Here is a 23,677-nt window from a genome sequence, read left to right as displayed (position 1 = left end):
GCCACTGCCGCCCCAGTACAGTGACAATTATCACCCTCCCAGAACACGGGCCAATTGTGTTCGCACAGACGCTTGACACAGCCGGACGCACCACGGTGGATTTGAACGGTGGTGGGCAGCCACCCGAGTGCTTCATCACTACCAGTCTGACCATTCACTATACTGACAAGTAGAATGAATAATCATCTCATAACCTCAGGTGACTTGTATTGAAATTCATTTTCAATACAAAATATATGATTGCAGAGCTGTTTAATGAATGAAGCAAATCAACAACTAACAACATCGTCATCACCGTAACAGTGTCTGTCAAAGACAGCCTGTGTTCCATCTGCAACAGAGAGACACATCCAGTTACAGCCTGTATTTACATCTATTGTAGGCTCCTCCATTAATGCCTCATAATCTGCCTCTAATAATCTCTAGTTCTTTTCCCTTCAATATTCTTGTTTCTCAGTCTCACCATCACCTTAAAAGGGTTTGTCAAAGACAACTTATGTTCCATCTGCAATGGAAAATCACATTCATTTACAACTTTACACAACTATCCTCTTAGAATCATAGTAATGTAAACGCATACACAAGGCATGCGTTTGCCCCAACTACGTGCAGATTTCCGGGGACTTTCCAAAAATGCTAATCAACAGCTTAACCCATTAAAGCCAGGAGAGCATCTGTGTATGCTCTTTAATAGTGATGAGCGGGCCGACCCGCGGGACCCGCGGGTCAACCCGCGGCGCGGGTGGGTCGAGTCAGGATTTCAGAGGCAATTGTGCGGGCTACGGGTGAGCGGGTCAGCCGCTATCACACGCAAAAAAAATAAAAAAAATCACATGCTCTTGTTTTGTCTTTATTCATAATAAGAATAAGAATAATAACAATAAAACAGTTTGAATACACTTGGGGTGTATACTTGAAGATTATTTTCCTTCATGATTTTACAGGTTTTTTTTTACCGCGGGTCGCGGGGCGGGTTGAGCCATAGATTTATATATGGGTTCGCGGGGCGGGTTGAGGCGGGTTGGGTTCCGTGGCGGGGCGGGGCGGGCGGGTCATGAAAAAACCCGACCCGCACATCACTACTCTTTAACCATATTTTATACGTTGGCTATTCAAAAATAGCAGCTATACAAGCTCATATTCGTGCCGTGCTATGAGCTTGTAGATCTGCAAAAAAAATTTATCATGAAGATTTGTGCAAATCTTTGAATATACATATTTTTTTAAGCGAACATTCTCAAATCTTTGCTTCCAAGGGTCCCTGATTTTGAGATGGGGCTCCGTGGCCAAATACATATCATTTTGGGAGGTCCTTGACATGAAAAGGTTTGAGAACCACTGATATAGCAAGTTTTTCAGAAAACGGTTAGAAGAAGATTCGTAGAATCTGCCTCAGGTCTTAATGGGTTAAAATTGGGGGAAATTGAAACATCTGCTTCGTCACTCCCTACCTATGCCAATGCTCAATGCTCACATGCAATTTCAGATTGATTGGCAAACCCATTGAGGAGACAAAGGGATGCAGACAGATCAATTTGATTGGAAGGATTTCATACAGTAGGATATCACCACCAACAGCATAGTCTGTGGGGTTCACCGATTACTCTCATCAATCGACCGATTCATTTCCTTAATTTGAAATGATCTGTAATAGCGTTGATAAGTGCATGCATCTAATACTCTAGTTGTTCCTCCTCATTGCATCACCTTACTGATATCCGGCAGAGACAATCTTTGTTCCAGCTGCAAAGAGAGGTCCGTTTGACAGTAAGGGTGAGTGAGGTTACAGTCTCTGTGTGTCACGGTGGCAGTAGAAAAGCATTCAGTAGTTAGGGTTAGGCGATATCGCATTCAAATCAATATCACAAAACTTTTGCCTCGATTCCGATTAATGAATTATTATTAAAACAAATAATTAATAGCAAAAAAAAAAAAAAAAAATCTACAAGCTCACAACTTGTGGCATCGCTTTGTGAGCTTGTAGTTATTTTTACTATTTTTGCAAGTCACCTTTGGACGTATAATAGGGCTTAAGGGGTTAATCAGAGTAATCAATTTAGTCGATTACAAAAATCTATTAAAATGTTTTCATGTTGATTCATTGATATACAGTATAAGAATAAAAAACATTACTAAAAATAAAGCCTTGTTTCTCGATTATTGGATCAACCTATTGGTTCTAAATGTTGGTTCGATATATCTTCGATTAATTGCCCAGCCATAGCTCTAGTGTAGTGACAACTGGTGTGTGTGTGCACCCACTCACCGAGCCACCCACGTTGACACACACACACACGCACACGCACACGTACACGTACGTACATAAATGTGTGAAAAGGAGACAGAGTGGTTAAAAGACAAAGAAAAAAGAGGTAAAGAATGAGCGTGAAACATTAACAGGAAGGAAAACATCACCACCCAACATACGCACACACACGCACACGCACACGCACACACACACACACACACACACACGGCACGCATGCATGCACCAGTTCTTACCAGTTTCATGTCACTTTTCAGTTTGCTGAGGCCAGCTCTCTCACTCTTGGTGGCTCCAGCGTGGCCTATTTGATGGATGGAGAGGGAAGAACTGACGCCAGTATCAATCTCTCGAACTGCAGGAGGAAAAAACACAAACACATTTAAACACATCTGGTTCAGGAATTATAGATAATAAAGAACTCATACAATTTGGTTTAATAAGTAAACAAGAAACACAGCCAAAAGTACAGTTGGCTGCGATGTTCACAAGGCTCCAGATTAACATTTTCACCACCGTCCCAAAACTACAAAAATACAAATTTAGCTGTCCAAAAGTGAATGTAAACCGTACCAAAAAATGTCAGGTTTCTTCACTTTGTCTTTGTCATCTGCTTTGACTGCTATTGGCATAAAAACACCATTCAAATGCTTAGGAAATTAATGTACAAATGTATGGTCACATTCTCTTTTTGTTTTGTTTAAAGGCTATGTTTATACCTTGAAATACGTAGTGAAACATTTTACACTTTCTTTTTACACCAGAAGAAGTATGTTCCAGCTTTCACCACAAGATGGAGATTCCTCTTAGTGAGACAGGGTGTGGTACACTTTGAAAGTGAGTGAGCTGTTGTCTCTAGTATGAATGCGGAAACAATGCGAGGAGAGCTCAGTGCCAGTGATCCACTGTTAAATGGGTGCACGGCTCAAAAGAGTTCTATATCAGCTAAAGAACTGCCAGCACTCACAGAAATGTCGTTCGGGCACTTTTATTCAGAGCTAGGCACGGGCAAACCTCAGCTACTCGCCTTCAAAAAGGATTTACCTGAAGGGCAAAAGTACCTGAAGGACATTTCTGAGAGTGCTGGCAGTTCTCCTGCTGCTTTAGAATTAATAAAAGTGTAATGAAAAGCACAGAATTAATGTGACACAAAGTATCACATTTCATAAATAAGGTTATTTTGTATGAGACTGGAATGTTATTGGTAATGTTGTAGGAGACTAAAATGCAGTGGTGTAAAGTAACTAAAAACATTTACTCAAGTACTGTACTTATTACTTACAAATTTGAGGTATGTTTTACTTTACTGGAGTATTTCCAATTTTCAATACTTTTAATTCTACTCCACTACATCTCAAAGGCAAATATTGTACTTTTACTCCACTACAATTATTTGAAAACTTTAGTTACTAGTTACTTTGTAGATTTTGATTATTATTACAAAAACATACATTAACCATTTCAACCCTATATACATTTCGGCCATTTGAAAATAGCCAATATACAAGCTATTTCCAAAAGATTTTTTTATACATTTTATACTTGTGTGAAACGGACAATGAGTTGCATAATGAGTACTTTCTACTTTTGGTACTTTACGTACTTTTGGTACCAATACTTTTGTACTTTTACTCAAGTACATTTAGAATTCCAGACTTTTACTTGTAACAGAGCATTTCTACATTGCAGTATTGATACTTTTACTTGAGTAAACAATAAACAAAAGTTTTTCCACCACTGCTAGAATGTGATTGGCTGTATTGTGATTGTTTGACTGACCACTCTTCTGCACGCCAAACTCTTTCCCACTGAGGATGTGATGAAGAAGATTCTTCAACTCTGACGGACTGAGACTCATCAAACTCTCTGTCGCCTCCTCTCCTGTTAAACACACACACACACACACACACACACACACACACACACACACACACACACACACACACACACACACACACACACACACACACACACACACACACACACACACACACACACACACACAGAGTGTGAAAAAGAGAGGACAGTGTGAGAAAATGAGAAAGATGGAGAACACACACACACACACACACACACACACACACACACACAGAGTGTGAAAAAGAGAGGACAGTGTGAGAAAATGAGAAAGATGGAGAGAATGTGTGAAAAAGAGAGCAAGACAGTGGTTATAAGACCCACGCACACGGTCAACGTGTCACCATCAATTCTCACGCTCTGTTCAGACTGCAGGCCAATGCATGTTTCTCATATCTGCTCTTCATGCCCACACTGCTATTTGCAAGGGATCAGATCGGATTTGTCTGCACTGGTTGCTGTGTAATGCTTCATGTACACTATACATGGACAACTCGCGGCCCGGGGGCCACATGTGGCCCCCAACTTCACTTAATGCGGCCTGCAGGTTAATACTGATATATTTTATTGATTTCATCTGTTACAATTCCAAACATGCAAACATTTAATTACATTACTTCAGTCTACATTAGTAGGTTAATGACTAGTATTACAATTCTAATTCTTGTCTTTTTATGTCCAATGTATTTGTATTTAAGTTCATAAAGTTAACATAAGTATAACTAAATGCATTTGAAATTAAATAAAAACGTTACTTTTCAGGATTCCAATTAAAAAAATAGCACAAAAAAAATGTGTCTTCCAATTAAAAAATAGCCGATCTACAAGCTCAAAACGCGTCGCACTGTGACGTGTTTTGAGCTGGTAGATCGGCTATTTTTGCTACTTTTGTGTGACATAGAATGGTGAAAAAGGTTAAAATACGGAGAGACAGTATATGCCATGTGGCCCTCTGGAGTGAGTGTGGATCATCTCACTCATCATCAAAGTTGCCCACCGCTGATGTACACCGTAGTACGACAATGTCGCTCGCATGGTGAGCTTGTGGATCCGCTATTTTTGGCAAGCGAGGCCGTCGCACGGCTAACTATAAACCTGGCCTCAGTGTCCGAGTGTCCAGACGGACACACATCTTTAGAGATCAGATTTAATTTAATTCAAACAATGAATGTGGTTTGAATCGGATTCACAAAAATCAGTTTCCACGCTTGTGTTTTGTTTGCTGTCCAGACTTAAAAAATATCTGATTCCAATTTGGAAAGGGCAAAAATCTGATTTGCGCTGCCAGTTTGAAAACAGCCCAGAGTCACTCTCTGCTGTGTGATCTTCATCACCAGTCCATGTGTCCTTACCAGAGCAGTTGAGTGACTGGGCCAGCTCGGTGGTCATGACCTGGATGATGAGTCCAATCCTCAGTCTCATCATCTCACCGAACAGGCTGGGCTGAGTCCGGATGTTCATGGCCAGGAACACCATGATCTCCTAACAGACAGACAGACAGACAGAATGACAGAGGGAGTGATGGAAGAGAGAAAAGACAGTAAAATAATGACAGAGATGTGAATGTGGAAAGTAGGTGGATGATTAATTTAATTTAGTTTATTTCTTTTTGCTATTAATGCTGCTACAGGTAACTTTCACATTTAAACCCAAGTACCCCCCTTCCCCCGAGTCCTGAAGTTTTTAACAATAAAAGTTTGAGCTCGACAATACGCATGCAATACCTCTTGTCAACCAGTAGGTGTCTCAGAGGAAGAGTTGGGAGACCACCTCCAGTTATATTGTATTAACATACTCCATACAGATTTGCTTTATTCTTACCAAAAAAATGACAGATTGCAGTTTTAATTATACTGTCCTACAACCTGTAAGACGTGTGGCCAGACTGTTGCCCTCCCACAATTTTATCCTAATATAAAACAAAATTATCTAAGCATATAGCTTGCTGCTTATCAGAAATGTAAAAATATTTTAAAATATATTTTCGTGAACGGAAATGACGAACAGATGCCAGTTTCCATGTTCGGATTTTGGGAGGTGTAGTTCCAGACTATACATAGCATTCAGAGATTGTGGAATAGTTCTCTGGCCACGAGAGACTACTAGTGCAGTAGCAAAAAACTCCAAGGTAGTGGGCAAGTACTTTACACCTGCACATGCCTGGAAGCCAGTGTCAGTTGTTTTTATATAGCCTGAAACGGTCCCTCTATCAGTGAGTGACCCACCTGCGTGAGTATAGCTATAGTTATGTTGTTCTCGCTGGCTTCGTCTATGAGTTTGACCAGCTGGTCAGGAGGGATGGGGGCGGTGATGGTCTTCTCTCTGGGCTCTGGAGGCAGACCCACCGTCAGGTGCTTCTGGTGGGCCAGCAGATCAGAACACGCCTAGGAAGAGACCACAGCTAATGACAAAGAGCTCTGGAAATATTACATAAAATCATAATTTGCAAAAATACAAATGAGACTTTGTGTGAATTTAACTGAATTATGTGCCTGTGTGTGTGTTTTACGTACCCAGTCTAGCTCTTCCACCTTCTTCCTCAGCATGCCAGAGATCATTCTGATGAGACCCCACTGTTTGAGCTCTCCTGCCTTCTCATACAGGTCAGTCAGCAGAGAACGCACCGTAGAGCCATTACCATACAGATATGTGTCCCAGTCCATACCCCTGCGCACACACACACACACACACACGCACACACACACACACACACACACACACAGTGTCAAGTGAGCAATGAGCATACACACTGATCAACGATAACATACGGTCAACATGTTGAACATGAGTGACGTGTTGACTGTGACACCCTGTACACAGGGAGTGATTTTGATTGTCTGTTTCTATTGTTCATCAAGTCACTCTGAAAGTGATCCTAAAACTTCCATTATAGTTGTGGTGTGGACTCCTAAATGAGTACACATCACAGCACTGAGAATGACCACTTAAGCTATTTTATACTTTGTTGTTGTACAACAATACACATAAAGTATGAGCGAGTGCACACACACAAACACACACACAATGATGACATTGCTCATCACCAAATTTGGGTACCACTTCACTCCGATCCCAGCCCAAACCCCCACACACACACCCACACACACACACCTGGCTCTCTTGTGGTATAGTGGGATCCGCCAGATTGAGGCTGAGCGAAGAGTGGCGAGTACGGACAAACAACCTGTTTGGCAGGTACATGTTCACATCTGAGAGAGATGGAGAGAGAGAGAGAGATGGAGGGAGAGAAAGAATGACAAAAATAATGAGAGAAATCCATCCATCCACCCGTCTCTCAAGAGAGTAGATAGGGGTCACAGATATGAAATACAAAAAAACAAACAAACAACATATACGGTAGATGTGGCCTAATGTTGAATGTGTGTCAACTGTGGGTCATTGAAATTAAAACAGTTGATAATCACTGAGTTCACTGAGAATACATAAACCAACCAACCTCGCACTGCGAGGCGTTGTGAGCTTGTAGATCGGCTATTTTCACAATGTTTGCCTATTTCTTACATAATATTTGACAATTTGGCCAATTTGGTAAGGTCTTAAAAGTCATTAAATTGTAACTTTAGAAATGTGCAGACACCCTGTATTGTATACACATATACTGTATGCTGGTTTGTTTACTGTTGAGTGAGAAAACAATGTTGCACATTAAGCTAATGATCTGGGGACCCTCCAAAACTATTTGGGGACCCTCCCGATCCCCAGTTTGGGAACCCTAGATGCCTTAGATGTAACCACAAACCAAATTGTGTCACCCAATCTCCTACGAGATAGTTTCTCAAGCTGAATTCACACCGGCAGCTGCAGCAGCCGCCTGTAGTGCGGACGTTCATAAAATACAATAAGCTTGGCGTGTTGGAGGTTATGAGTGACACCCTCGTAAAAAGTGAGAAATGTGCTACAGTGAGAGATTTGCTGGTCCGAGTGGATCAAAGCGAACAGCTGTGACCGCCTGGGGAGCTCACAGACAGGGAGGAGGAGAACAGACACTCAGTCCTCATCTCTGACAGCTTGTTTGTAAACTATTTATACGTTTTAGGTAAGGAATAGGCCATGTAGTTGCCCAATCTTAATTAATTTCTACAACTGCAAATTCTTTGTTGTTGTTGTAACAAAAACTTTGTTATCAATATGCTGGAACTTCCATACAGTTCTTTTTCTGTGGTCATGTATGTTCAGAGCACAAAGCGCTACTGATTGGCTTGCCGCTCTGTCGTGAAGTGCCAGAGTTGGACTTCTCTCAACTTTGACGCTTTGCTTTTGTTTTGCGTTCAGCTGTCACCCCTCCCTATAACCAATGCATTAAACCTCAACGATTTATTAGAACACGGGCAGCGAAAGTCCACTGCCTCCTGTGAATACAGTCGTGGTGTAATAACGTGGCGGACTTATCCCTCACTGTGAACGTCGAGTTCGTGGGCCGTTTTCATCAGAGAAACCATCTCTTTGGTCTTGGTGGCAGCAGCCCGGAACCGGCCCAGTCCTGAAGCCACCTTGGGACTGTGTTTCCTGGGAGCAGCGTGCGCCATCAGCTGGTCCAAGTACTGGGCCAGGTCATCTGATTCTGGAGGGATGGAAGGATGGTGGGAGAGAGACGAGAGAGAGATGGAATATGAGAAACGTACAGTATGGCCACTTCACTACATCCCGCTCTTAGGCAGGGTTGGATTATGTGCACCACGACTATTTATGGCATAACTCAGCTAGTAGTGCGTAGACTGTTCGTAATGTAATGTCACATAAAATGACATTTGAATCATCTAATCCAATGAATACTGATTTCACCTGTAAACCACTTCTTAATGACTGAACCCAAAGAACAGAGGCACTCGATTCACTTAAATTCTTTAATGACGAGGTTCAAACAAACTTCTAACTTTTCGACACATACCACGTTGAAGTCTAAACAATCCGTGGTGTGCTCACACAGGGCTAGTGCAACCCAGTGCACTTGCCCTACACACGGAGGATTTGTGGATGTGTCTTTCTTGGAAAACCATCATACATAATGGATTTTATATAAAGTTACCTCTTTAAGAGGGTTGACAAGGATGGGGTTGTTTGTTAGATTCAATAATTCATGAATTCATTGATGTACTCAAAGCGGTCTACCATTATAAGTAGATGTCAGTGCTGCTTCAGGGCTTGCGTAAATATTTAGTTATTACTTAGCGATACTTTAAATATTTATGCCATTAAGTAGTTTATTTATGCTATAACTAGGCTATGTTTGAACTTAGTGAGAGGTGGCATTCAACTGGCATAAGGGGTTTGTCTACAACTATAGTTAAATAGCACCCATGCATATCCTTCCTTTCATCCTTTCATCCATCCACCTCTCTTACCATCGTCAAACCGTATTTCAGGCATGTTAGTCGGGGAAAAGTCACCAATACTGGAATCTTCATCCTCATCCTCGCCGTGGTGGTGGCTGGAAGAGGACCTGCTATCCAGGAAGCTGAGGTGAGCGAAACAGGAAGTGGTCAGGAACTCTGACAGCTTCCCCGTCTGGATCCTGGGGAGAGAAGCGGTTGAAGAAGACAAATAAGGCATGAATGAAGAAGAAAGACATTATGAAACATGATTTTAAAAAAATCTCTGAAACGAAAGCTTTTTGTTAATCTGTACATTTTAGCAAAGATCATGCATAATCAAACACCTGATTTATTTTATTTATTATACAGCATTGCTATACAATCTAGTATGTATGTAGTATGCATGTCTATCCCCTCAACAGTAGACCAATCACAGCTTATGCTGCTACACGCATGATGTCATGAAACTAACCACTTTTGACTGTGAATGCCTGAAAAGCGGGTTACGCAAAAGTGGAACTTATGAAGGGTGTGAAAGTTGGGTCACAGCTGAAAATCTATGCATCTAAACACACCATTATTGTTGTTGTGAAGCACCTTTGTTCTTATTGGTGAAGTATTTATAAAGAAGATCTCTATTTGGTCAAATGCAGCATAGACCATCACCACAATAGGGCAAGAACACCAGCAGACAGCCTGTAGAGTGATTGTGATTTGTGCTGCACACATAGTAACTTACCATAATAAATAGGTAACGTTTGGGCAGGCCACAGCGTCATTAGACTCTATGTCTGGTTTAACTGATGTTATTAACTCATTCACTGCCACTGACGTAAAAAACGTAATTTCTCCCGTTTACCAATCCTGCCACTGACGTTTTAGTTTTTGTTTCAAATTTGACCCAAAGACCAAGGAGATATGATTGTTTAAAGATCTAGACTCCCATCCACTTCCTTGTTAACTTAAAACTTAAAAATTCTGTATCTCGGCTCCTGAGTACTTTTTTTTTTCGATGAAAAATCTCTGGCAGTGGGCAAACGCGGCCAGCAATAATTGTGGCAGTGAATGAGTTAACAGTCCATATTATTGTCTGAGAATAAACCTCACCTCGCTCCTCCAAAGTATCCATCCTGGAGTTTCTTCAGAGTGGCCAAGACTGCAGGGTCCAGATCTGAATGGTCCTCCGCTGGTATGCACACACAATCAAAAACTCATCAATTGACTCAATTAATTTGTAAGCGTTTTAACTTACTAATCGACTATTGAAAAAGAAGTGACATGAATCTGTGTGTGTGTGTGTGTGTGTGTGTGTGTGTGTGTATACGTGTGTGTGTATACGTGTGTGTGTGTGTGTGTGTGTGTGTGTGTGTGTGTGTGTGTGTGTACTCACTCAGCATGGTCTGTGATATGGGGAAGGTGACGGTGGGTCGTCCAGTCAACCTCCATCTTGATGACAGGTAGGACAGATCTGTCCTCAGCATCTCAACGATCATCCTGTTGTCCAACGCCAAGTAGAACTGATGGTGATCTATGAACTGAACACAAGTACAATTGCTGGTGATCGATTAGACAGGCAAGGAACGGTTGTTCCATTTTGGTATGTATAGAATAGAATGTATAGCATTGTATCATAATGCTATATTTTAATATCCTAAATTCCCCCCCAAAAAGTTTGTAAAAGTGTGTTTTTTTTATCATATCTTTGTTGTCCCTGTTAACTGTTGTTACCAGTTGTAAAGATCATGCATTTGTGAGATGAACAGCACAGCTGATTGTGTGGGTGTTCTCAAGGCAAAAGCTGCCGTGCCAAAGTCAAACAGTGTATTTGTCCTGGTGGCATCGACCCCATTGTCACCTGACTGGCTGCTGGGTCGTGCTCTACGTGTTTAGAGTAGTCTAATAAATACAACCACGTTGGCTGACCTTTGCTGGATGGAAGGAATGGAATGCCAGCCCACACAGCAACATGTGACCAGGCTGGTGCTCAGCATGAGGAGGAGGTACAAGGCTGCTGGGACTTCGTATTACTTTTCTACCCGCTACTGAGGCTCCAGACTATTGTTTGTTCAATGAATAAAGCGTCACATTGCCAATATGTTTATTCCTTCTTATTGATAGGGAGTTGGTTGTTCTGTTGAGTACAGATGATGGCAACTTTGTTTACCTGTGGTGTGAACGCGAACACATTGTTTCTGATCATGTAGAACTTGGCGGTTCCCAGAACTCCCATTCTCCTGTAGGGCCGACCTGTCAGACCCAGCCTCTGGTTACGACCTGAGGAGAAAGACAGATTGAGTCATTGATTCATTGATCGATCACTCAACCAATCACTCACTCTCTCGATCAATCAATCTTTATTGTCACATCAAGGTTACAAGGTAAAAGCGGGTGAAATTCTTGCTTGTGCAGGCTCTCACTATTGCAGTTAGAGAAAAACTTAAAGTAGGGTTAGAGAGAATAAAGATATAGTAGAAAGAACAGGTAAAGTGCATGCAGGAAGGGATGGAGAGATGGAGGGTGGGGTGAGGGACGAAGAGAGGGAGGGATGGGGAGAAGGAAGACAGTTTACCATAGAAATGCAAAGCAGAAATGTGCTGGTGCAGTAGCAAAAAAAAAGGCTAAATAAATTTAAGTTGACGATTAATTGTCACACAAATAATTGCGATTAACAATTTAATTGTGTTTTGGCATTAAACATTGGAACATATGAATACAACTTAAATTTCTGTTTAGTTTTTTAGGCTTGTAATCACAATTTGCACAGCCCAGATATGACAAATATACAAATAATAATAATAAATTACTGACATATTTTATAAAAATTGTGGAAATAGCTGGGTAAGTTTGTAGATCTGCTATTTCTGGAAAATGTTTTGAAACTGTATGAACATTTTATCAACATGGAAACGATTATGCAAATTAATTGCGATTATCTCAAATAATTGCGATGATGCGATTATGTAATAATTGTGACAGGCCTACTAAAGACACATAGAAACAGTTCTAGGTTTTTACCCAGCCTGGCGTAGATGTGGCTCAGGACTTTGGAGGGCTGGACGTGTATGGGGTGGATGTCAGCTACCGTCTCCACCTCGATGCCGTTCTGTAACAGCAGCTCTTTGATCTCCTCATTCTCGGCCAGGATGGACACTGCACAGACAGAGATGGAACTTATTAGGCACGCAAGCACACACACGTACAGTATATAGGAAAAAGTGAAAATTCATGCTATTGGCCCTATATGAATTGTTTCTGGTCCTGTGTGAAACAAGCAAAGTACCTGTCCCTTAATGTGTAGGTGAAACTGGTACCTATTATGTCCCTACAATTACATGCATGTTTGCATTTAGTCAACCTACTCTTCATAAATAAAAAGTTAATAATGTTCGACACAATAAGCTATTTAAACATTCTATCTTTCATTGCCAGAAAGAATTGCTTATACAGGCGTGTGCCGTGCGTGTGTGGTTTCAGCCCCCTGGACATAGTATACACTATTACTTTATTTAATAGTAGCCTAGTCTAACCAAATTAGACCAAGAGGTAGAGAGAAGAAAGGAGAGAATGTGTGCAAACAGAGGAAGAGAGTCATTATGAGAAAGAAGAGAGAAAACCTATTCTGTGAAAAAAGAGAGGAAGAGATAGTGGTTATTACCGAGAAAGAAAGAAAAGAGAAAAACAATGAGCGTGAGAAACAACAGGAAGTCCCCCCACCATACACACACACACACACACACACACACACACACACACACACACACACACACACACACACACACACACACGCATGCATGCATAGGTTCATACATACATATTGTTGCATACTGACTTTGTGCAAAGAGTCTTTCAAACTATTCAGCTTAGTCACTAGCAGAGTTATTATAGTTTTACAGTTAGATTTTTATTTAATCTTTTAGTTTGGTGTTTGATTTCAGTCTAGTTTTATTTGTAGGAATTAATTGACCAGTTTTAGTTTAGTTTCTTTTTAGTTTAAGGCTTATTTTTTACTTTTTCAGGTATGTGAGGGAAAGCCTTGGTTTATAGAAGCTGAATAATGTAGGATGAAATTACATCAAATATGATGGCGGACAAAGTAAAACCAAAGATCATTTTACATGCAATTCAATTTCGTTTCAGTTAAAGAGCACAGCAGTGACAACGTAGAAATGTCAGAACATTTATGAATATCGTAGGATAAATAGATACTGGTTTGGATTGGTTAAATACCTATTTTGAACCAGTAGGTGTCCTACAGGATCTAAACGTCTCAATGGAAGGATATTATGTTAGGTTCAGTGGTGGAAATGAACTAAGTAGATTTACTTAAGTACTGTACTTAACTTCTTTTACTTCTACTCCACTACATCTCAGAGGCAAATATTGTACTTTTACTCCACTACAATTATTTGAAAACTTTAGTTACTAGTTACTTTGTAGATTTAGATTATTATTACAAAACATACATTACCCACTTCAGCCATATATACATTTCGGCCATTTGAAAATAGACGATCTACAAGCTCACAATGCGTCGCATCGATCTGCTATTTTCAAAAGATTGTATACATTTTGAACTTGTGAAATGGGACATTCTGCATAATGAGTACTTTTACTTACTTTTTCATTTCTACATTGCAATATTGATACTTTTACTTAAGTAAAAAAATTAAGTACTTTTTCCACCACTGGTTATTATACTGTATCAACACACAATATAGATTTGTAAAAATATTGGTACTTTCTATTTACAAAAAAACTAAGTATGGATTTCAGCTTTAATACCACCACACGTGATGTTTCGAGCATCAGCTCTTCATCAAACAAAGGAGCTCTTTTGAAACTGGTGGTAATACATTGTTATGGGAGCATTTTATAGTGTGCAAACTTTTCTTTTCACTGATGTAATCATCATTCAGTAATCTACAGCTGCATCTGAGGGTGCGCCTGTAGACGGAGTTTGGCTCTCTGCCAGGCATTCTTGCGGCAGACAACCATCATAATCTATGACAGAGCCGATGAACTGTTTTAGCAGATTAAGCCCTATTTTATACTTTGCTGTATGATGTGTCGTGTAGTAGATCAGCCATTTTAGCTACTTTTAGAAACTTTTCGCCTGTAATGACATGCCCACCCACCCTGTACGACAACATCAGGCTTGGGGATGGTGGAGAATCTCCTGTTCAGTGGGTCGATCTCTCCAGGGGCAAGGAAACCCTGTAGCACAGGAAGAGAAGTCGAACATTGAAAAACATTAGCCCTCCCTCTGGAGTTATCACAAACACATTTTATATTATTACAGTTTAATTACATAAGATGATGTATTGTGTATTACATTAACATGTATTATTAATTCAGATGGAATGTGTTCAATCATACTATCAGCTATCAGCAATCATCAGATTTTAAAACCTTGTGATGACAGAATTTGTGCCTCATTTATACTAGAAGAATAATACCTATTTTTGACCTGCTTTTGTCTTCACTTTTTATGTTCAGCATCTGAAGTTGAATCTGATGTATGACTTGTGCTACATAAATAAAGATTGATTGATTGATCCGATTGATTTTTTAAAACATGTATGGTTAAGTAAAAATGATACGCCCGCACATGTCAACCTGCACGGTACAGGAGCTAAATGTATTAAAGAAGCAACTTTCGGTCTGAGGAAGGCCATCTGTGACTGAAACGTTGCTTCTTTAATACATTTTGCATAATACATTTTTAAGTTTTACTTAAGGTGTGCAAAAGTTTCTTAACCCATTAAAACCAGGAAAGCCTCTGTGTTACTTGAGATTTTTGCGTTGGCTATTCAAAAATAGCAGATACACAAGTTCACTGCGAGCTTGTACTATTTTAGATTTTAGATAGAATCTTGAAAGTGTTGATTTAGAATGCATTTGTAGAATCGGTCTTAATGGGTAAAACAAAACATGCATGGTTAACATGCAAGCATTCATGGTAGGTATGCTGAGCATGAATTTACCCTTTCAGCAACGTCCTGCACAGTCACACACAGCAAACTGATTGATTGATTGATTGATTGACTGGCTGACTGACTGACTGCTTTGACTGACTATGTTTCAGGTTTCAGTGTAACAGGACTGATAAGCGATTCCTCACCTCAGACAGTAGGTTTCCCAGTATGTACAGAGACTGGCCCCATTTCAGAGGACACTTCCCCATAGGAATCCTCTCCACAGTGTGAGGATTCATGTACTCCTCCTCCACCTGAAAACACCAAACACAGGAGGAATAAGGTTATATGGGCACCGGTACAGATGACATGACAATGAAAGTGACAGAGAAGCATTGTTATGTGATTTTGTTAGGATTAAATTAAGATTGCATCTGTTATTTAGCCACAAGAAAACACTGCAGAACCCTTCAAATGTCACTATAAAAACAACTTATCTTATCAGCTAGATAACAAGCTATAATCTAGAATAACAAGATGCTAAAGCCTGATTTATACTTAGTTGAGCTCTGGTGTTGCACAGTGAAAATAGCCGATCTACAAGATCACAACCTTTTGCACTGCAACGGGTTGTGAGCTTGACGAACTAAATCAAGCATTGACGTTCTGACCTTGTCAGCAGGGACACTGTAGAGTTCTGGTACCAGCCTTATTCCATCCTTCTGTTTGATCAGGATGCCTTCCAGAGCCTCCTGGTACTCTTGAACCTGCGTGGGCAGGAAATATACAACATAAAGCATGTTAAATACAGTATCATAAATGTCTTTACCCTGAAGAATGTAGATATCAATAGTATGAGAAAGGTAATAGAGGGACAAGTTTATAACACCATTTTTTTAAATCTTGACTGAGGTCACACACGCACACGCATACGCACACGCACACGCACACACGTACCTGTTCAGGGCTGTTGATGAAGATTCCATCCAGTATGAGGTACGTCCAGAACAGAGGCCACTCACACTCAATGTTCTCAAAAAGTTTGAGCTCTGCAGACTCATAGTACAGACGGTTAGGGTCCTGGGAGGGAGGGATGGAGGGAGATAAAGAAATAAATAATGGACATTTGAGGCATGAGAGAGAAAGAGTGAAAGAGAGACATGCAGGGGGGGAAAAAAAAGAAAATGGTAGACCAACACATACTGTGTGTGTGTGTGTGTGTGTGTGTGTGTGTGTGTGTGTGTGTGTGTGTGTGTGTGTGTGTGTGTGTGTGTGTGTGTGTGTGTGTGTGGGGGGGGGCAAGACTTGCATGAGAGAGAGAGAGACCAGTACAAACCTGCTCTACCGCAGCCGCTTCTCAGAGGAAGCAACCTTGCATCCATTTCCTGTTTCCACAGGCCTACACTTTTGTTGTGCTTTACGTTTTTTTTTTTTGTTTTAAACAACTTTAGCTGCTCGTTTTAAATCCATGTGAGATGCTTTGCAGCAGGTTCTGTAAATACATCTGATACCTTTTATCACCATTTGAGACGTGCTGCATATTGGACTGTGAGTGTTGTGTTACATAACGTTTTTTTTCTCTCCTTGTAACTGTCACCAAGTGATTGCTCAGGGGGGAAACATTGGATCTGTGCATGAAATATAAAGCGTCTCGAGACAACTTCAACATTTTTGGTCTTTAAGGTCTGATAGGTTAACTCATTTACTGCCAATAACGCATATATGCGTTCTATTGAATCCATCACTTGCCTGCCAATAACGCATAAATGCGTTCTATTCTATTTATTTTTTTTACATTTTTTTTTTAAATTTGACCCAAAGACCAAGGAGATATGATTTTTCGAAGATCTAGACTCCTATCCACTTCCTTGTTAACTTAAAACTTAAAAATTCTGTATCTCGGCTCCTGAGTACTTTTTGTTTTTCAATTAAAAATCTCTGGCAGCCAACAGCTAAAAATCTGAAATAACTCTGGCAGCTGGTGAGTTAGTTAATAGAATAAAATTCTAAAATTCTACTCACAGTCAGCATACTTGAAGTATCATTGTCAATTGACATCACATGGTATGAGAATGTTGTAAACCACCTGAACATACACAAACACAGTGTTGAGCATGGAGCATGTGTTGTTGTTTACCTCTTTAGGAGTTTTGTGTCCGTCTCTGAGAAACCTGCAGCAGCCGTACCGACCCTGAACAGACAGAAAGAAAGGACATGGCTTTAACTATTAGACGATTGCAATGTAAGCACATAGCAGACGTTCTATTCCATATCACACAGTGTAAGATCAGAGTAATGGCATGAACCGCAGTAAAACATTACATGGTAAATGGTCATGTAAATAGAGTGCAAAGAAAGCAATTAATTAACTAGGATACCAGGTAAACATCAAACCTAAACACTGTTATCACTAAATAACATTCTTAATATTTGTGGACAATCTAAATAATATATACAGTACAACATGTGCACAAGTAACCAACATACATCTGCAAAGTACATGTACTGTATATAGTAACTAGCATCTATCAAAAATAGGCAACAAGAAGTGATACAAGATGACAATGAGTCAATACTGACAGAACAATACACTGAAGGGTTGGCAAATTATATTCCGTTTCATTCTGAGCAGTGCAGCAGCAGAATGGTAGGAGCGATACAGTGAGCAAGTGAATTTCACAGCTTTGGCATCAATCTGTAAGATTGATGCCAAATGTCTCCCTGAAATTTCTACCACTGAGGAAATAGCTGCTTGCTCAGGAGAAATATTGCCTGACCTTTGGGCAATAACACTTGTCAACCAGCAGGTGTCCCATCCCAAGTCACTGTACTGACCTGTAGCTTGGAGATGATCTCCCCTTTAGTGATGTTGACCAGGTTGAGGTCCTCCACAGCGAAGGCAGGGTAGGAGATGATGGCCAACACGCCTGCATCCACTTCCTTAGATATGGACGCCTTGGGCAGCATGGAGGTCAGGATGGACTGAAAGACAGGAAGGAGAGAGGAGAGAGACTTATTATTTTTTTCACATTTCATCCAACACTTAACTCATTCAGTGCCACATCACGTCATGGCCTGTAGCGCCCTGAGCGCCACATGACGTCTAAGACGTCATAAAAAAATAAAAAAAATCCCCCCAAAAAAATGTTTTCCCTTTTTTTTTTTTTTTTTTTTTTAAAAGGTTCAGAACCCAAGATATGATGATTTGAAGATTTGCTGCTCCATTCACTTCTTGTTTAACTTCTTACTGAAAAAGGCTGTATCTCGGCTCCTAAGCACTTTGTTTTTACAATGAATTTTGGCTGTGGCACTCAGAACCAAACTGCCATAAATAAGCATGGCACTGAAAAAGTTGACCGCCTCCCTCTTGATTTGTAGACCAAAGATGATGCACACAAGAATGTAAACATACGTTTTTTTATTTGATTTATTATGAATGGGTGGATAAGTGCATGTGGCAGTATGTCATGAGTGTGTGCGTGTGCGTGTGCGTGCGTGCGTGCGTACGTGTGCATGGAAACTGATTTTTGTGAATAAGATTTGAACCACATTCCTAAGTGGTTTGAAATGCAATTTAAATCTGATCTCTAAAGATGTGTCTCCGTCTGGACACACGGACACTGAGGCCTGATTTATAGTAAGTCAATCGACAAATATAGCGGATCCACAAGTTCACCACACAAGCGACATAGTCGTACTACAGTGCAGTGTACATGAAGCATTACACAGCAACCAGTGCAGATTAATCCGATCTGATCCCTTGCAAACAGCAGTGTGGGCATGAAGAGAAGATTTGAGAAACATGCATTGGCCTGCAGTCTGAACAGAGCGTGAGAAGTGATGGCAGAATTGGTGACACGTTGAACGAGTGCATGGGTCTTATAACCACTGTCATCCTCTCTTGTTCACACATTCTCTCCATCTTTCTCATAATGACTGTCCTCCTCTCTTTTTCGTGTGTGTGTGTGTGTGTGTGTGTGTGTGTGTGTGTGTGTGTGTGTGTGTGTGTACCTGACAGTGTTGTATATCATCAACCAGTGCATGGACCACATAGCTTGGTCCTCCTTCAGCTCCAAACAGGTTCAGGTCATCCAGGGCCTCCAGTGCTGCCTGCAGGGCAGAGTCAAACACCACAACACAAGTATTACATGACAGCAGGGTATTACACGTGGGTAGAGAGGCCCTCAGAGAGGCCCTCTGGGAATCAGGAGGTCACCAGTTCTTCCCCACCACCAGTTCACTCAGGGACACTAAGCCCCTAATTGCTCCCTGAGCGCCGTATTAATGACATCCACTGTTCCTAATATAGTTAGGATGGGTAAATGCAGAGGACACTGTCCAGTTGCGGAACTACTTGTGTTTGCGATCATAATCTGTAGTCGCGTATTACAATTAACTAATAAATGGTGCTTGTATAACTGTTGTATAAAAGTAATATCAGACTCATGCTGTTGAACTGAATATCAGCATGGCAGTGATTATCTTCAGCACTCAGCCTGTAATCTCATGCTTATAACTGAATCACAGCTGTGTTGACATGCAGTACAACAGCACTCCCTCTAGTGTGATAGGTAAACATTTGGTGAAAACAGGTGAATATTCTGCCAAGATATTAAAAACATATATCGCCATTTGACATACAACAAAGTATCCTGTTATGTATAGGGCTTAAGTGGTTAAGTAAATGAGAGGAGAGGAAAGAGGACAACAATAGTATAGAACTGATATCACAGCACATGAACACATGAGAACATGAGTTCAAATCCCAGCTCAGAATACTAGTATACTTATTATAGTATAGTATAGTATAGTATAGTATAGTGAATAATAGAATAGAATAGAACAGCATAACGGCAGAGTATGGGTTCAAATCCCAGCTCAGAGAAGAATAGACTACAGTACAGAATAGATAACAGCACAACAAACATCACAGAATGGGTTCAAAGCTTCCAGCTCATGTTGTGTTGCTGCTGTCAACACCACTGATGATGAATGTGACCTACTGACAGGGCGAGTAGAGAATGTACCACTGTGGTGCCCCTTTCCATTAGGTCTGAAATTAGCCTGTGTGTGTGCATGTGTACTAGGTTATGTTGACATTCTTGGAAACCTCTGAGGTTTTACTACTACTGTATGAACCTGATATACGCTCACAGCCAACTGAACCAAGGATAACACGGGGGCAGCATGCCATGTGTGTGTTTGTGTTAGGGTTAGGGTTAGGGTTAGTGAGCAGAACTGCAGATTTACGTTGCATTCATGCGTACAGTATGAGTGAGAGACTGAGGACACATTGAATATATTGAAAGAAGGCCAGATTGTGTGCCTGTACACGAGCGAGCGAGAGAGAGATAGTTAGTGTGGTGAGTGTGGCGAAGAAAAAGAGCACGTGTGTGTGTGTGTGTGTGTGTGTGTGTGTGTGTGTGTGTGTGTGTGTGTGTGTGTGTGTGTGTGTGTGTGTGGCTGGCAGGTATATCAAAGCAAAGTATTCATTATCTCCTCAGTCATCCATGAACCATTACATTCTCAGCTGCCCAACAGTGCTCTCTCTCTCTCTCTCTCTCTGTTCTCTCAGTGTGACCCCGGGGTCTGTGCAAAGGTCACATGTGGTGACTGCACTGAGGTTTCTATGCTAGTAGTAATGTTTATGGTCATACAACAAATATGCGTTAGGTTACTTGTTCAGATCTTTTTGTATTCAAATTAGTTTTTTCTTGACCACAAATGTGAAGAATGTCATTTAGATAGCATGTTGTTTAGGCAGATGCTAGGTTAATTGTTTATCCTGATATCCTAGTTTCTTTGAGGCACTACATTGTTCTCTCTCCACTCTACTCATGGGACTATTTACCTTGTTTATTGACTAGGGTTCATGCTTCCTCTGCTCATTCTGATCTCGCTCTGGGTAAGAGCGTCTGCTAAATGCGTAAATTGTAAGGCATTATGCATGGTGGTTTGCATAATCAACATTTCTTCATGAAAATAAATATAGTGGAATTTCACGCAGACAGTTTGATATCATCTGGATTGACAAATGCCTTCTTTTATTTTTGAATTGACAAGAGTGTATGATGAAGAGCATAAACAACTCTGTGGGACGGGTCCGTGAGACTCAGAATAAACTAGATGATAAAACTGTCTTTATGAATCTCCGCCATTGATGTACGTCATTATGTGCATTCATACCAACCTTGGCCATGCCTATGGAGCTGGCATTCAGCTCGGTGATGCCCTGGTTCGTCTTGTCACCTCTTTCCCACATCCCATAATCCTGTGGGACACCAGACAACGACAAAGTATTGTCATGACAACACAACCTACTGTTAACATTTTGGGGTGAATACGGATATTTGTGGCACTTTTGTGACAAGTACCCTTGTCCTGTTTTTTTTTGTTTTTACCCCCCCTTCACCCCCAATTTACTCATCATGCCAATTCCCCCCACACTTGTGTAGTCCCTATGTCACTACTAATCCATACAGTTGGTCATGTGGGAGGGTGCAGACAACCACGCGTCTCCTCCGATACACATGGAGTCACCAGGCACTTCTTTTCACCTGAAAGTGAGGAGTTTCACCAGGAGGACAAACACGCTATTCCTCCCAGTTCCTCTCCCCACTGAACAACCTGCAGCAGTCACTAGCGCAGTAACAGAGATCACCGTTCCCTGCCAACTTTCCACCTTCCCACCCTTTGTTTGGAGCGCCCAGCCAAGCTGGAGTCACCAGAGGATTCAAACCTCTAATCTCTACGGTGGTGGGCAGCACCTTTACCCTGTGCAACCAAGAATCCCCCTGCTTTCTTTTCAAGAATTCACCACAACCTGATTTCTCGTGCCCTGTATCTCTCCCAGCTCTCCAACTGTCTGAATGGACGTGCAACATTTTTGGGGTATACATTATACAAAGAATACTTACAGCAACTTTGTAGGCAGCCTCTATGTAGAACATCAGGTTCTGGACCACATCCACTTCGTCTAGCGTGTAGACAATATGGAGACCTGGAACGAATGTGCACAACACACACACACACACACACACACACACACACACACACACACACACACACACACACACACACACACACACACACACACACACACACACACACACACACACACACACACACACACACACACAGAATGTGTTAAAAGGCAAATGGCTGGTAATCTCTTCTGCTATGTGAGAGTAACTGTGCATTCTATTATTATATAAATATGAATCAGTTTGTTGTTTAAACTAGTAGCCATGATACAGACTTATTCAAAGTGATGAGGATAAGGACTATGGAGCATTCTGCATTGTAACACAGGCATCATCTGTGTTATATCCCAGTCAAATTGTTAAGGCTGGTGTGTGTGAGTGACCCAAGCGCACAGCAAAGAGGAGACGTAGTTTAGGTGAAGCCCGTGGGCGTATTTATTCACAGTTTGGGTGGAAAGGTAGTGGAGTGAGTGGAGGTGGTGTGGGTTGGTAGCTCCGTGGTTAGCACAGCTCAGCTGGGGATCCGGAAGACTGGAGAGGAGAGGAGAGGCAGGGTTAGTGACAATTCAACAGAGAGAGAACAATGCACAGCAACTGAGTGAAGTTTAATTGGCTAGTTCTATATCACTGGAAATATCTAGTTTGGCTAGCTCTAGTTTACCAACCGTAGACTGGTTAAGATCTGGCACGGAGTGAAGTGCAGACTGGGCTCTTGTAGTGGCAGCAGTTGATTGTGGGATGGAAGACAGGTGCGGCGATTGCTGAGGGAGAGCAGGTGTGCTGAGTTGAGCCATGGAGTAGTCAGTGAGGGGGAGGGGCCTTGAATGTGAAGGTGAGGAGGAGTGAGCCGTAACAGGACCCCCCCTCCGAGGGGCGCCTCCAGGCGACCGCCCGGGGGCGTCGGGGTTGGCTTGGTAGAAGTCCCGAAGGAGAGAGGGACACATGATGAGCTTCTTAGAGATCCAACTGCGTTCCTCAGGGGGGTAACCCTCCCAGTCTGCCAGGTACTGGAAACCCCGACCCTGGCGTCGCACCTTTAGCAGCCGCCGAACCGTCCACTGAGGATGTCCGTCGACCATCTGAGGAGACGGAGGAGCCGGGGCAGGGGGCATGAGAGGACTCGAGGAAACAGGTTTGACCTTGGACACATGAAACACGGGGTGCACCCGCATGGAGGCAGGGAGCTTGAGACGTACCGCCGCGGGGCTCAGGACGCGGTCAATCTCAAACGGACCGATAAACCGTGGAGCCAGCTTCCTGGAGGATACCTGGAGCGGTAGATCAGCAGAGGAGAGGTAGACCCGTTGCCCAACCTGATACACCGGA

General features: G+C 41.6%; 1 protein-coding gene across 1 annotated transcript in view; it reads right to left on the bottom strand.

Moving 5' to 3' along the window:
* LOC308101529 (phosphorylase b kinase regulatory subunit alpha, skeletal muscle isoform-like) overlaps window positions 1–23,677 on the bottom strand; it is a 38,507-nt gene that overhangs the window by 4,030 nt on the left and 10,800 nt on the right. Inside the window, exons 5-26 of the mRNA XM_080450948.1 lie at window positions 22,286–22,368; window positions 21,559–21,639; window positions 19,380–19,478; window positions 18,204–18,350; window positions 17,506–17,559; window positions 16,326–16,448; window positions 16,040–16,135; window positions 15,575–15,682; window positions 14,589–14,667; window positions 12,469–12,603; window positions 11,618–11,727; window positions 10,844–10,988; window positions 10,561–10,639; window positions 9,484–9,653; window positions 8,538–8,702; window positions 7,230–7,329; window positions 6,634–6,787; window positions 6,346–6,504; window positions 5,473–5,602; window positions 4,043–4,144; window positions 2,503–2,618; window positions 296–331 (exon numbers count right to left, since the gene is read on the bottom strand). Coding sequence (XP_080307074.1) covers window positions 296–331; window positions 2,503–2,618; window positions 4,043–4,144; window positions 5,473–5,602; window positions 6,346–6,504; window positions 6,634–6,787; window positions 7,230–7,329; window positions 8,538–8,702; window positions 9,484–9,653; window positions 10,561–10,639; window positions 10,844–10,988; window positions 11,618–11,727; window positions 12,469–12,603; window positions 14,589–14,667; window positions 15,575–15,682; window positions 16,040–16,135; window positions 16,326–16,448; window positions 17,506–17,559; window positions 18,204–18,350; window positions 19,380–19,478; window positions 21,559–21,639; window positions 22,286–22,368 — 2,471 coding nt within the window. The remainder of the gene's footprint in view (window positions 1–295; window positions 332–2,502; window positions 2,619–4,042; window positions 4,145–5,472; window positions 5,603–6,345; window positions 6,505–6,633; window positions 6,788–7,229; window positions 7,330–8,537; window positions 8,703–9,483; window positions 9,654–10,560; window positions 10,640–10,843; window positions 10,989–11,617; window positions 11,728–12,468; window positions 12,604–14,588; window positions 14,668–15,574; window positions 15,683–16,039; window positions 16,136–16,325; window positions 16,449–17,505; window positions 17,560–18,203; window positions 18,351–19,379; window positions 19,479–21,558; window positions 21,640–22,285; window positions 22,369–23,677) is intronic.

The sequence above is a fragment of the Gymnoscopelus braueri genome (assembly GCF_963280865.1).
Source record: "Gymnoscopelus braueri genome assembly, chromosome: 15".
Lineage (NCBI taxonomy): Eukaryota > Metazoa > Chordata > Actinopteri > Myctophiformes > Myctophidae > Gymnoscopelus > Gymnoscopelus braueri.
Note: the sequence above shows the minus strand (reverse complement) of the source record. Positions and strands in the feature narration are given on the sequence as shown.